This window comes from Caretta caretta, chromosome 11 (assembly GCF_965140235.1).
Source record: "Caretta caretta isolate rCarCar2 chromosome 11, rCarCar1.hap1, whole genome shotgun sequence".
In the NCBI taxonomy this organism is placed as follows: domain Eukaryota; kingdom Metazoa; phylum Chordata; order Testudines; family Cheloniidae; genus Caretta; species Caretta caretta.
The window spans coordinates 227253-242999 of record NC_134216.1 but is presented as its reverse complement, the minus strand read 5'-3'; the positions used below and the strand labels follow the sequence as shown (position 1 = coordinate 242999).

General features: G+C 45.2%; 1 protein-coding gene across 2 annotated transcripts in view; it reads left to right on the top strand.

Moving 5' to 3' along the window:
* LOC125644827 (unconventional myosin-X) overlaps positions 1-15747 on the top strand; it is a 305444-nt gene that overhangs the window by 80844 nt on the left and 208853 nt on the right. For both annotated transcript variants that reach the window (XM_075117658.1, XM_075117657.1), the window contains exon 3: positions 13915-14073. In XM_075117658.1, coding sequence (XP_074973759.1) covers positions 13915-14073 — 159 coding nt within the window. The remainder of the gene's footprint in view (positions 1-13914; positions 14074-15747) is intronic.

Below are 15747 nucleotides of genomic sequence, written 5' to 3'. Positions count from 1 at the left end.
CTGACTTACCTCTCAAAGACTGGAATCCATCACACCAACATATTTCAGTTTCACATCATGCAACACTGTCTTCCAAATACCGCACACCTAGCAGCGCTGTATTCTGTAGTTAGGGATGGAGGATTGTCAAGGCACATTTTGGGAAAGGTCATGAGGGACCATGGGGACAAGACTAGCAAGGTCACAAGTTGTGAAAATCATGGCAAAGGTTTTGAAAAGTCCTGGCTGTGTTAGTTGTGTGGGACCCGAGCAACCTAGGCAGAGCCCATCTCTGAAACCAAAATCCCATGGGGGCATACTGTAGGTACCTGATTCCCTCCTCTTCCGTTCACTCAATAGCCCTTCTTGCAGGCCCAGGTTGCTTTCGGGTGTTTTTAATATAGGTTGTGGCCACCTGTTTTTTGAACCTGATTACTGTGTATTGGCCTGGAGGTGTATTGGGGGGGTTAGACTAGATGACCTTTGCGGTTCCTTCTAACCCTGTGATTCTATTGCTTGGGACCCTGCCTGCGAGGGCATTAGTTAGGTCATTTGTGTCCCTGCAATGTTGTTTCCATGGTGCTCTGCTCTCTAATTGTCACCTGTGCAGACTTGTGGACTGTTTTTACATAAGACTCTCTAAGCATGGCTCACTGTCAGCTTGTCTCCCCATCTCATTAATGAAAATCACCTGATTTTACCATGTGAAGAGTCCAGCTTCCCAGGCAATGCTGCAGTCAATGAGTTTTCCTGGCCATTGCATCTTCATTTCCTCTCCCTTTTCTACTGTGTGCTGACTTACATGCTGCCCCTATGTTTGGAAAGCCCTCCCAAAATCCATTCACCACCTCTGGAAAAACAAAACAAAACAACCCATCAGGGGTTTCAGTAGATAACCAAAGGCTCCCAGGGTGATGCTGTGGCTTATATGGCTAATGTGGTCCTTGGATGTATACATAGGAGAATATTGAGTAGGAGTAGAGAGGTGGGTTCCTGCCTCCAATAGGTTTTAAGGCCAGAAGGTACCATTAGGTCATCTGACCTCAACCTCAGAGGTGTTACCTCTGCATTGTTTCTTCTTGTTGTCCTTCATGACCAAAGATGACGTGTTGTGAGTACAGTTGTGGCTAAAAAGACCAGAGTGCAAGTGGCAGTCCTTTCCACGTGACGTGCATAATGCGGAGGAAGAGATTACAGTCTGTGCCTGCTGAGTCTGCTGCTGTTTATGACTCAGCCTCTGTGCCTCAAGATCCATATGGTAGTTAATCTTGAATTGGGTAACCCCATTGTTGACTATTGCTTGCCAGCATGATCTGTCTGGTGCTGACAACTTCCAGCTGTCAATGTCACTGTTGCACTGTTTTAAGTTATGCTTCAGCGTATCCTTGAAGCGTTTCTTCTGGCCGCCTCATATGCAGTTGCTCACTTTCAGCTCACCATATGGCAACTGCTTTGGCCATTCTGGTGTCATCCGTCCTCGACACATGACCAGCCCAGTGTAACTGTGATGCGATAAACATGGCTTCAATCCTGTGGGGTATCTACGTTCCAGAACCTCGTTACTGATAGCTTTATTTTGCCACTTCATGCAGAGTATGCCATGCAGATGTTGTAAACGGAACTTATCTGGAAGCTTAATGTGATGCCTATAGTAGGTCCAAGTCTCACACTCATACAGCAAGTTGGACAGCATAACTGCTTTATAGACTTTTTTAACTTGGTTTTGAAGCTTAATACAATGTTGCTGCCAGACTCTGCTTGATAGTCTGCCAAATGATGAACTGGCTTTGTTGATAAGACTTGTCAGCTCCTTGTCTATGGTAACATCATTCAACAATATACTACCAAAATAGCTGAAGTCCATAACAGCATTCAGCTGTGTGTTGCTAACGGTGACTTTTGGTTCACGTAGGGTCTCCCTGGTGCAGGTTGATACATGACCTCTGTCTTTTTCAGATTGCTTGTCCGCTAGTACCTTTCTGCAGACACTGTGAATCTGTCCATAATCAATTGTGTATCTTCTAGAGTACGTGCCTCTAGAGCACAGTAATCGGCTTACAGTATCTCATGAACAGTTGCTGTGAAGACCTTCCTGGAAGATAGCAGCCTGTTCAGAGTCAATAATTTTCCAGAGGATTGGAAACGTATCCTGATACCAGCATTCAGGTCTCTTGTAGCATCAGCAAGCATAGCTGCATAGAAGAGATTAAACAAGAGTGCACCAATTATGCAACCCTGCGTAATACCTTTAGTAATAGTAAATGGGTCAGACAGAACGGCATCTACGCAGGCTCATCCAAGCATTCCATCATGAAATTGCCTCAGAATGTTAGTGAATTTTTCTGGACAACCAAACTTAGGTTATAATTGTCAAAGCCCAGGTCTACTGACAGTGTCAATAAAGCTCAGTCAATAAAGACCGTGTAAAGGTCATGTTGCTGTTCTCTGCATTTCTCCTACATCTAATGGGCTACAAATATCATGCTGTGATGTTCCCTTCGGGTGATGTCTGGACCAGTGATCCGCGAGGTCCCTCCACTCCTCGACTCTGGGAGCCAGCCTGACCCTGCTCTGCTGTGAGAACCCCCACTCCCGGGCTGGTCACCCACGGCCGATGGCATGTCAGCTGCTCCTTGGATTGTGCAACCGAATGACGCTAGCCAATACCCCCAGTCCCAGACACAACTCTAGGAACCTCCGTCTTCCAGTGTCCCGTTATGCCTGCTGGACCTGCCAGCTTCTATGAGTTCATCAATTTCACAAAGAAATTGATATGTACCAGGCTTGTTATCCCAAGGAAAGTCTCTGACACACTTCAAACCAAACGCACTGCTTCAGGTAGAATAAACAAACAGATTATTTAACTATAAAGATAAATTTTAAGTGATTATAAGTCAAAGCACAAGAAGTCAGGTTTAGTCACGTGAAATAAAAGCAAAACGCATTCTAAGTTGATCTTAACACTTTCAGTGCCCTTACAAAGTTACATGCATCTCACCACAGGCTGGCTGGTTGCCCTTCAGCCAGGCTCTCCCCTTTGATCTGCACTTCAGTCGCTTGGTGGTGGTGTCTGTAGATGTAGGTGGAAGAGAGAGGAAGAGCGTGGCAAAGTCTCTTCCTTTTATATGTTCTTTCTTCCCTCTTGGCTTTGCCCTCCCCCCCCCCCCACTTCAGAGTCAGGTGAGCATTATCTCATTGAAGTCCCAAACTGGACAAAGGAACGGGAGGTGACTCACTTGAGAGTCCAACAGATAGATCCTTTTGTTGCTGCCTAGGCCAGCATCCTTTGTTCTTGTGAGGTGGAGCTGGGTTTGTCCCATACTGCCCTGATGAATTGTGAACTGCCTCTCTGCTCTTGGAGCATTTTTGCCTGGGCTTATTTTAAGCCATGAGGATACAGTTTCAGCCTCGTAACGACATACATGAAATTATAACCTATAACATTACTGTAACAAGAAAAGGAGTACTTGTGGCACCTTAGAGACTAACCAATTTATTTGAGCATAAGCTTTCGTGAGCTACAGCTCACTTCATCGGATGCATACTGTGGAAACTGTAGAAGACATTATATACACAGAGCCCATGAAACAATACCCCCTCCCACCCCACTCTCCTGCTGGTAATAGCTTATCTAAAGTGATCACTCTCCTTACAATGTGTATGATAATCAAGGTGGGCCATTTCCAGCATAAATCCAAGTTTAACCAGAACGTCGGGGGGGAGGAAAAAACAAGAGGAAATAGGCTACCTTGCATAATGACGTAGCCACTCCCAGTCTCTATTTAAGCCTAAATTAATAGTATTCAATTTGCAAATGAATTCCAATTCAGCAGTTTCTCGCTGGAGTCTGGATTTGAAGTTTTTTTGTTTTAAGATAGCGACCTTCATGTCTGTGATTGCGTGACCAGAGAGATTGAAGTGTTCTCCGACTGGTTTATGAATGTTAGAATTCTTGACATCTGATTTGTGTCCATTTATTCTTTTACGTAGAGACCGTCCAGTTTGACCAATGTACATGGCAGAGGGGCATTGCTGGCACATGATGGCATATATCACATTGGTGGATGTGCAGGTGAACGAGCCTCTGATAGTGTGGCTGATGTTATTAGGCCCTGTGATGGTGTCCCCTGAATAGATATGCGGGCACAGTTGGCAATGGGCTTTGTTGCAAGGATAGGTTCCTGGGTTAGTGGTTCTGTTGTGTGGTATGTGGTTGTTGGTGAGTATTTGCTTCAGGTTGGGGGGCTGTCTGTAGGCAAGGACTGGCCTGTCTCCCAAGATTTGTGAGAGCAGACTCCAGCGAGAAACTGCTGAATTGGAATTCATTTGCAAATTGGATACTATTAATTTAGGCTTAAATAGAGACTGGGAGTGGCTAAGTCATTATGCAAGGTAGCCTATTTCCCCTTGTTTTTTCCTACCCCCCGCCCCCGACGTTCTGGTTAAACTTGGATTTATGCTGGAAATGGCCCACCTTGATTATCATACACATTGTAAGGAGAGTGGTCAGTTTGGATGAGCTATTACTAGCAGGAGAGTGAGTTTGTGTGTGTATGGGGGTGGGGAGTGAGAAAACCTGGATTTGTGCTGGAAATGGCCCACCTTGATTATCATACACATTGTAAGGAGAGTGATCACTTTTAGATAAGCTATTACCAGCAGGAGAGAGGGGTGGGAGGAGGTATTGTTTCATAGTCTCTGTGTATATAATGTCTTCTGCAGTTTCCACAGTATGCATCCGATGAAGTGAGCTGTAGCTCACGAAAGCTTATGCTCAAATAAATTGGTTAGTCTCTAAGGTGCAACAAGTACTCCTTTTCTTTTTGCGAATACCGACTAACACGGCTGTTACTCTGAAACCTGATTACTGTAACAACAATGCTCAGTGCATCATGAGCCTTCCGAAGACGCTCGACATGACACACTTTGCATTGGATGCCACACAGTCCTATTATAAGGATGAACATGGGGGTGTGGGGTGTTTCCCCAAGGTACAGAGCGTCACACATGTCTGCTGCTCCGTGTGTTGGCTTACAACCGTATTGCACGCGATTAGCAATGTTGCGTAGCAGACAAACAAGGAGTACTCTAGTCAAAACCTTTCCAGCGATAGAGAGTAATGGGATACCTCGATAGTTACCGCAATCGGACTTTTCACCTTTCCTCTTTTATATAGTGACGTCTTTGAAGTCTTGTGGTATGTCTTCAGTACTCCATATATTGAGAAATAGTACATGCAGTTGCCTTTGCAGGATCTCACCTCCATACTTGAATATTTTGCAGAAATACTGTCAGATCTTGGGGCCCTACAGTTCTTCACCCCGATTGCAGTGCTGACTTTGCCAAAGGAGAGGACTGTGTCCATGTTGGCTGACTCACTACTCTTCTTAATGCCTCATCTGTGATGGTGAACGGTGCGGTCAAAAGATCACTGAAATGCTGTCACCATCTCTGGAGGGTTTCTCCTGTGTTAGTGATCAGTGTTAGGCTGTTTGCACTCTTCAAAGTCACAGTAGTGGTATGTGTGGGACCATATATGTCTTTCATATATGTCTAGACCAGTGGCTCTCAAACTTTTGTACTGGTGACCCCTTTTACATAGCAAACCTCTGAGTGTGACCCCCCCCCCTATAAATTAAAAACACTTTTTTATATATTTAACATCATTATACATGCTGGAGGCAAAGCAGGGTTTTGTGGGGGAGGCTGACAGCTTGTGACCCCCCCCATGTAATAACCTCTTGACCTCCTGAGGGGTCATAGAATCATAGAATCATAGAATATAAGGGTTGGAAGGGACCCCAGAAGGTCATCTAGTCCAACCCCCTGCTCGAAGCAGGACCAATTCCCAGTTAAATCATCCCAGCCAGGGCTTTGTCAAGCCTGACCTTAAAAACCTCTAAGGAAGGAGATTCTACCACCTCCCTAGGTAACGCATTCCAGTGTTTCACCACCCTCTTAGTGAAAAAGTTTTTCCTAATATCCAATCTAAACCTCCCCCACTGCAACTTGAGACCATTACTCCTCGTTCTGTCATCTGCTACCATTGAGAACAGTCTAGAGCCATCCTCTTTGGAACCCCCTTTCAGGTAGTTGAAAGCAGCTATCAAATCCCCCCTCATTCTTCTCTTCTGCAGGCTAAACAATCCCAGCTCCCTCAGCCTCTCCTCATAACTCATGTGTTCCAGACCCCTAATCATTTTTGTTGCCCTTCGCTGGACTCTCTCCAATTTATCCACATCCTTCTTGAAGTGTGGGGCCCAAAACTGGACACAGTACTCCAGATGAGGCCTCACCAATGTCGAATAGAGGGGAACGATCACGTCCCTCGATCTGCTCGCTATGCCCCTACTTATACATCCCAAAATGCCATTGGCCTTCTTGGCAACAAGGGCACACTGCTGACTCATATCCAGCTTCTCGTCCACTGTCACCCCTAGGTCCTTTTCCGCAGAACTGCTGCCTAGCCATTCGGTCCCTAGTCTGTAGCTGTGCATTGGGTTCTCCCGTCCTAAGTACAGGACCCTGCACTTATCCTTATTGAACCTCATCAGATTTCTTTTGGCCCAATCCTCCAATTTGTCTAGGTCCTTCTGTATCCTATCCCTCCCCTCCAGCGTATCTACCACTCCTCCCAGTTTAGTATCATCCGCAAATTTGCTGAGAGTGCAATCCACACCATCCTCCAGATCATTTATGAAGATATTGAACAAAACCGGCCCCAGGACCGACCCTTGGGGCACTCCACTTGATACCGGCTGCCAACTAGACATGGAGCCATTGATAACTACCCGTTGAGCCCGACAATCTAGCCAGCTTTCTACCCACCTTGTAGTGCATTCATCCAGCCCATACTTCCTTAACTTGCTGACAAGAATACTGTGGGAGGAGACCGTGTCAAAAGCTTTGCTAAAGTCAAGAAACAATACATCCACTGCTTTCCCTTCATCCACAGAACCAGTAATCTCATCATAAAAGGCGATTAGATTAGTCAGGCATGACCTTCCCTTGGTGAATCCATGCTGGCTGTTCCTGATCACTTTCCTCTCATGCAAGTGCTTCAGGATTGATTCTTTGAGGACCTGCTCCATGATTTTTCCAGGGACTGAGGTGAGGCTGACCGGCCTGTAGTTCCCAGGATCCTCCTTCTTCCCTTTTTTAAAGATTGGCACTACATTAGCCTTTTTCCAGTCATCCGGGACTTCCCCCGTTCGCCACGAGTTTTCAAAGATAATGGCCAATGGCTCTGCAATCACAGCCGCCAGTTCCTTCAGCACTCTCGGATGCAACTCGTCCGGCCCCATGGACTTGTGCACGTCCAGCTTTTCTAAATCCCGACTCCCAGTTTGAGAACTCCTGGTCTAGACAGCATCAGTGAGATGACTGCTGGATTGTGTCCAGTTGCAGTGTCCACCCTTCAGGAAGGACGTTGAACAATTAGAAAGGCTTCAGAAACACGCTACAAGAATTGGAAACTCTGCTGTATGGTGATAGGCTAAAGGAGCTCAGTATATTTAGCTCGACAAAGAGAAGTTTAAGAGATGGTGATTTACTCCGTGTATAAATACTTACACGGGGAGAACATTTCTGGTAATGGAGGTAATTCTTTAACAAACAGGCAGAACAAGAGCCAATGGGTGGAATTTGAACCTTGACAAATTCAAACTGGAAATAAGGTGCATATTTTTAAATGAGGGAATTAGCCATTGGACGAGATTACCAAGGAAGGTTGTAGATTCTCCGTTATTTGAAATCAAGCCTGGATGTTTTTCTAAGGGAGAGACTCTTGTTCAACCACAAGATCGTGGACTCGCTGCAGCAGTTCCTGGGTGAAATTCTGTGCCTGTTCTACGCAGGAGGTCAGACTAGATGACATAGTCCTTTCTGGTTACCCGTCCCTAAAATCCATGATGTCATCCTTTAAATCATCCCTTCTAACATTTGCCTACAAGAAGCAAACAAAGCAAAACCTCCCTAACCTGACCTTTCTGTTACATGCAGCAATCTCAGCAATGTTCAGATTTATGGATATTTTGTTTTCTTCTGAAGGCTAATGCTCATACTGAGTCACTGAGTGATTTTAATGCTCCTTCATCTCTTCCTCCTTATTCATAGAATCATAGAATATCAGGGTTGGAAGGGACCCCAGAAGGTCATCTAGTCCAACCCCCTGCTCGAAGCAGGACCAATTCCCAGTTAAATCATCCCAGCCAGGGCTTTGTCAAGCCTGACCTTAAAAACCTCTAAGGAAGGAGATTCTACCACCTCCCTAGGTAACGCATTCCAGTGTTTCACCACCCTCTTAGTGAAAAAGTTTTTCCTAATATCCAATCTAAACCTCCCCCACTGCAACTTGAGACCATTACTCCTCGTTCTGTCATCTGCTACCATTGAGAACAGTCTAGAGCCATCCTCTTTGGAACCCCCTTTCAAGTAGTTGAAAGCAGCTATCAAATCCCCCCTCATTCTTCTCTTCTGCAGGCTAAACAATCCCAGCTCCCTCAGCCTCTCCTCATAACTCATGTGTTCCAGACCCCTAATCATTTTTGTTGCCCTTCGCTGGACTCTCTCCAATTTATCCACATCCTTCTTGTAGTGTGGGGCCCAAAACTGGACAGAGTACTCCAGATGAGGCCTCACCAATGTCGAATAGAGGGGAACGATCACGTCCCTCGATCTGCTCGCTATGCCCCTACTTATACATCCCAAAATGCCATTGGCCTTCTTGGCAACAAGGGCACACTGCTGACTAATATTCAGCTTCTCGTCCACTGTCACCCCTAGGTCCTTTTCCGCAGAACTGCTGCCTAGCCATTCGGTCCCTAGTCTGTAGCTGTGCATTGGGTTCTCCCGTCCTAAGTGCAGGACCCTGCACTTATCCTTATTGAACCTCATCAGATTTCTTTTGGCCCAATCCTCCAATTTGTCTAGGTCCTTCTGTATCCTATCCCTCCCCTCCAGCGTATCTACCACTCCTCCCAGTTTAGTATCATCCGCAAATTTGCTGAGAGTGCAATCCACACCATCCTCCAGATCATTTATGAAGATATTGAACAAAACCGGCCCCAGGACCGACCCTTGGGGCACTCCACTTGATACCAGCTGCCAACTAGACATGGAGCCATTGATCATAGAATCATAGAATCATAGAATATAAGGGTTGGAAGGGACCCCAGAAGGTCATCTAGTCCAACCCCCTGCTCGAAGCAGGACCAATTCCCAGTTAAATCATCCCAGCCAGGGCTTTGTCAAGCCTGACCTTAAAAACCTCACTACCCGTTGAGCCCGACAATCTAGCCAGCTTTCTATCCACCTTATAGTGCATTCATCCAGCCCATACTTCCCTAACTTGCTGACAAGAATACTGTGGGAGACCGTGTCAAAAGCTTTGCTAAAGTCAAGAAACAATACATCCACTGCTTTCCCTTCATCCACAGAACCAGTAATCTCATCATAAAAGGCGATTAGATTAGTCAGGCATGACCTTCCCTTGGTGAATCCATGCTGGCTGTTCCTGATCACTTTCCTCTCATGTAAGTGCTTCAGGATTGATTCCTTGAGGACCTGCTCCATGATTTTTCCAGGGACTGAGGTGAGGCTGACTGGCCTGTAGTTCCCAGGATCCTCCTTCTTCCCTTTTTTAAAGATTGGCACTACATTAGCCTTTTTCCAGTCATCCGGGACTTCCCCCGTTCGCCACGAGTTTTCAAAGATAATGGCCAATGGCTCTGCAATCACAGCCGCCAATTCGTTCAGCACTCTCGGATGCAACTCGTCCGGCCCCATGGACTTGTGCACGTCCAGCTTTTCTAAATAGTCCCTAATCACCTCTGTCTCCACAGAGGGCTGGCCATCTCTTCCCCATTTTGTGATGCCCAGCGCAGCAGTCTGGGAGCTGACCTTGTTAGTGAAAACAGAGGCAAAAAAAGCATTGAGTACATTAGCTTTTTCCACATTCTCTGTCACTAGGTTGCCTCCCTCATTCAGTAAGGGGCCCACACTTTCCTTGGCTTTCTTCTTGTTGCCAACATACCTGAAGTAACCCTTCTTGTTACTCTTGACATCTCTGGCTAGCTGCAGCTCCAGGTGCGATTTGGCCCTCCTGATATCATTCCTACATGCCCGAGCAATATTTTTATACTCTTCCCTGGTCATATGTCCAACCTTACACTTCTTGTAAGCTTCTTTTTTATGTTTAAGATCCGCTAGGATTTCACCATTAAGCCAAGCTGGTCGCCTGCCATATTTACTATTCTTTCGACACATTGGGATGGTTTGTCCCTGTAACCTCAACAGGGATTCCTTGAAATACAGCCAGCTCTCCTGGACTCCTTTCCCCTTCAAGTTAGTCCCCCAGGGGATCCTGGCCATCCGTTCCCTGAGGGAGTCGAAGTCTGCTTTCCTGAAGTCCAGGGTCCGTATCCTGCTGCTTACCTTTCTTCCCTGCATCAGGATCCTGAACTCAACCAACTCATGGTCACTGCCTCCCAGATTCCCATCCACTTTTGCTTCCCCAACTAATTCTACCCGGTTTGTGAGCAGCAGGTCAAGAAAAGCGCCCCCCCTAGTTGGCTCCTCTAGCACTTGCGCAGGAAATTGTCCCCTACGCTTTCCAAAAACTTCCTGGATTGTCTATGCACCGCTGTATTGCTCTCCCAGCAGATATCAGGAAAATTAAAGTCACCCCTGAGAATCAGGGCATGCGATTGTTTGTGACCATCTCATAGTGTCACAGGTAATATTCAACCTGAAGCAAGAGTTTTGTGTCGCGGACTTTGACTTTCTACTGGGCTATGTGAAGAACTAAGTTTGTTCTTGGGCACTATAAAAATAATTTTACTGACAGCTGATTGTCTGAAGAGTTTTCCTCTTAGTCGCTTTCTAGGTTTTTTTTCTTTTTCTTTTTAAACTTTTATCAGTGAATAACAATTCTGCTTCCTGATTGGCCGTCACATTCACTTTCCCATAATCTGTATCTATTTAGGATCTGCTATCAGGGCTGGCAAGGGTCAGACATCTCTCAGGACATTCATGCCTAGAGCCTCCCTTCTCACACATGCAGTGGGCTGCAGGGGGTCTCCTGCGATTGCTCATCCTGGCCACTGGAATGGATGACAGGTTTCAGAGTAGCAGCCCTGTTAATCTGTATCCGCAAAAAGAAAAGGAGGACTTGTGGCACCTTAGAGACTAACCAATTTATATGAGCATAAGCTTTCGTGAGTTACAGCTCACTTCATCGGATGCATGCAGTGGAAAATACAGTGGGGAAATTTTATATACACAGAGGACATGAAACAGTGGGTGTTACTATACCCACTGTAACGAGAGTGATCAGGTAAGGTGAGCTATTACCTGCAGGAGAGCGGGGGGGAAACACCTTTTGTAGTGATAATCAAGGTGGGCCATTTCCAGCAGTTGACAAGAACAGGTGAGGATCAGTGTGTGTGGGGGAATAAACATGGGTCCCTGGGGTGTTGAGGCATGTGGGTGATGGTGAGGTAGGTGTGAGAAGAGATCACGCCGATACCTTTTTATCTTGCCTCCTTTCCCCTGCTCTGTGTCCCAGCCAGGGCTCCATAGTATTTGCAAGCTTAAAGGGGTACAGGGATTTATGAGAGGAGCAGCATGGAGTGAGTTAAATCAAATGTAAAATTTAAATCACTGATTTTAATCATGATTTAAATAATCAATTTTAATTGTTTTCATTTGTACATTTTAGTTATTTTTTCTAAAGTAAGGTTGATTCTTGTTAGTTGGTAATTATTAAATCATGTTGGTTGGCAACTCAATATAGAAGCTATACTAAATTTGCTGCTGCTTTTTGCTAAGCTGGAGGCTACACTTGTCGATATACGTTTATTTAGGCAATTGTGAAGTTTAACTTACATGTATTCATTCTCTATTCTGACATGTTTTAGGTTAGAAAATGGTGAGTGGTGCATTTCTTATTTACTAGATTAATTGTTTACTTCTGATTTGTGTCAAGTTCTATTTGGATGGAAATTCAATTAAAAATGCAAAACGGCATTTTAAAAAAAGAAACAACTTTAAACGTACTAGATACATATGAAAAACCTATTACAGTTTGCATTTAAAACTAACTGATTTATTAAGCAAAGGAAGTATTATCTGTAGCTAATGAATTCAGCTGGTAGTTTCTGGTCTCTATGTCTTTCAAGAGTTTAGAATGAGTAGATCTTATCCTCTCACATCTTGTTTTCCTTGATCGATTGGAAGAGGAAAACAAGATTTCCTGCTTTTATCATTTCCAATTGGTTTCTTTACTTTGAATGAAGTCGTCATTGAAGTGAACTAGTTGAATAAACTGAAATGAAGAAAATATTCTCTCTGCACCTATACAAGAGGCTACTGGTGTTTAAAAACTGGTTTAGTGCTTTAACAAATTCTGGCTCTAAGTGCTTTGCCAGTGACTTCCACCATTTCAGTGGTTTGACTTTCTTTAAAACTTGGAAGCAAACATACAACTTGGTGTTATTTTTTGTATTTAATTTAAATGATTGTTATAGATTATAATACATTTAGGCTTTAACATAAGTGGTCAATTTCAATTTTAATTATCAATAAGTTTTAAAAAATATCTGATTTAAATAAAAATGTCAGATTTTTAAATTTTATTTAAAAAAAAAATCAATTCGTATCCACCCTGGAGAGGAAGGGCAGTGAGGCCAACTGGCTGCATGTTCAGAATATGCCAGGGTGGGCCTCAGCTTCATTCCCTTTGGACTCAAGTTATTGGTGTGTACTTACAGCTCTAACTCCAGTTTAAGTAGTTTATCTGGGGGAGAGCCTGCACTATGATGTGTCAGCAAAACAGGCCAATGCAACTTGGACAAGGTTTTTAGCTATAGGGACAGAGAGAAGAGGGTATGCCTCAGAGCTGAGAAGAATGGACAGCCATTGTGACTTCAAAAATCACGTGCAAACACACAACAAGAGATTTGCTTATAAAGCATGATCTTTAAAATAAAAGGAGAAGAGCATGTCTTTTTGGTCTGGCTTCTGCTTTTCAGTCTCTTCAGAGGTGTAGTTCAGGTCTCTGTGAGCGTGCAGGGTAAGGATGGAAATACATTCTGAAACATACACCAAGTGCACATGTACGAATCTATTCTCTTCTGCTTAGGTTCTTATTCCACACTCATCATCATGGTATCTAGGCATCTCCCCCAGATGTGGGCTCCATGTTACCTTTTTCAACTCTCAGGGTGACAGCTTTTTGCTCTGTGAGTCCCTGCTCCGGGCACTCTCCAGCTTCTCCCAGGCAGTTCTGAAGGTGGAGAGAACAAATCTGGAGGGAGGAAGTCTGTATGCTCCCAGTGTTCACTCCAGATAGGACAGGAGTGTAGGAAACTGTGCAAATAAACCCAAACACCAGATATCCACACTGTGTCATGTTCCACCTCTGATCATTAATAAGTGAACACATGAGTTATGAGGAGAGGCTGAGGGAGCTGGGATTGTTTAGCCTGCAGAAAAGAAGAATGAGGGGGGATTTGATAGCTGCTTTCAACTACCTGAAAGGGGGTTCCAAAGAGGATGGCTCTAGACTGTTCTCAATGGTATCAGATGACAGAACGAGGAGTAATGGTCTCAAGCTGCAGTGGGGGAGGTTTAGATTGGATATTAGGAAAAACTTTTTCACTAAGAGGGTGGTGAAACACTGGAATGCGTTACCTAGGGAGGTGGTAGAATCTCCTTCCTTAGAGGTTTTTAAGGTCAGGCTTGACAAAGCCCTGGCTGGGATGATTTAACTGGGAATTGGTCCTGCTTCGAGCAGGGGGTTGGACTAGATGACCTTCTGGGGTCCCTTCCAACCCTTATATTCTATGATTCTATGATTCTAAGTGCCGTGGGGTAAAGCTTTGGTCAGTGATTCTCTTCTCAGTTGTTACTGGTCCCTTTTCCCTTTCTCTCCAGGTATTCTGCTACCCACAGGCTTCCTTATCCAGGGAGAAGGTCTTGCCAATGCACCAGACTAGTGTGGAGGGGGTGGAAGACATGTCCATGCTGGGAGACCTGCATGAGGCTGCTATCCTGCTCAACCTGCATCAGCGCTACCAACAGGACAGCATATATGTAAGTGTCTAAGCTGGGTGACGTCCATGGTGGCTGATGCCCTCTGTTTATCTTCTGGAGCTGCCAACTTACATATAGAATATTGATTTGAACAATGTCCCCTGAGCTACAGAGACTGTTCCCAGTGGATAAAGAGGGAATTCCCTCTCCTCTGCATGTACATTGAATCCTAGGTTTCTCTTGCTCCCCCCGCCCACAAGCCTTAAGCTCCTGTAATTCCCCTGCTTCAAAAGAGGGGCTTACCCTCCTTTTGGTAAGGAAGAAAAGTCCCTGTCCGTGGATATTCCGTTCTGGGCTTTGGGATGGTTTTGCAGGGCTGTTTCTCTTCTGTGCTTCTGAGTTTATGACATTATATTCCTTGTGTCCCCCAAGTCCCCAGCTCTTGCTGATCTGAATACAGTTGGGCAGAGGTTATAGGTTGATCAAATGGCCAGTAAGGATTAGAAGGTGTGTGGTGGTTCTCCAAGTGATTGTGCCTTTGTGTAGTGCACTTCATGTTGCATATGTACTCCATGCACTAAGGACTGGAGATTTTCCCTTATCAGTGTCCATGTGGTCTGCACATCTATCCAGTCCACTCCTCATACTTTGCACCAAAGGAAGAAAGGGGGCTGCCGGACTGCCATCTTCGTTCCTTCTTACCACTCATGTTCTAAGGTGGAGCTTCAGTGCTTGTGCTGACTTCAGCTTTTCTATACATATTTTTTTTTAACGTTTTTAAAAAATTCTTAATTAGCTAGCTCTATAGTAAGGTTAGTTAAGCGATAGCTTAGGGCAGGGATAGTCTATTATTTTTTGTCAAGGTTCAGACTCCAGAGAAAATAATAATAAAAAAATCAACAATAATAAGTAAGTAAATAGATTTTGGGATCCATTCAAAAGCGTCTGGCAGTCCAGATTTGGCTCACGATCTGTCTGTTGACTACACCTGGCTTAGCGGTTCGGTTCTTTATTTGGAACCCCTCTTGTGGAAGGGAAGGTGTTGCTGCACGCCTTCCAGCTTGACCTGCCAACGGTTGCGGGGAGTGAGTTGCGATGCATGCCACAAGCTCTTTCCAGTCACAGACTACCACTATGCTTGTCTGTACTGCCTGGGGGACGCGCACATCCTTTCCAGCTGCAGTATCTGCAGGTCCTTCCCAAATAGAATTGCGCAGTCCAGGGAGTTTTGGCTCTGAAATTCCCTCATAGAAGAAACCACGAAAGCGGGAACAACTGACTGGGGAGACTCCCCGCCCCCATACATCATCCTGAAGAAGGTAGGAGTGGCTCCTCTTCTTCTTTGGTTCTGGGCGGCTTCAAGACCTTTACCCCACCTCTGGCTCCGAGAGACTCTGGAGATCAGAGCCAGGGCAGATGGGGAAGGGCTCCAAAAGAACAAGAGGGAAGGTTCCCTGTTCAAGCCCTCTAACAAGAGGCAGGAGTCCCCATCCCATCACAAGTCATTAGGAGCTTCATTCTCCAGAGTGGGACTGTCCGGTACTAGGAAGGACTGGACCAGGACTTCTTTGAAGGCCAAAATTGCAGCACCCTCTGGTACTGGGACTGCTTCTTCAGCACCAAATCCCACATCAGTGCCGCTGGAACCAGTGCACTCTTCAGTGATCTGAGCTGTGGAGATGTCTCCATCTTCTCTGGTTCACTTCTCAGCTCTGGAAGACCTTCTGTTGCTCC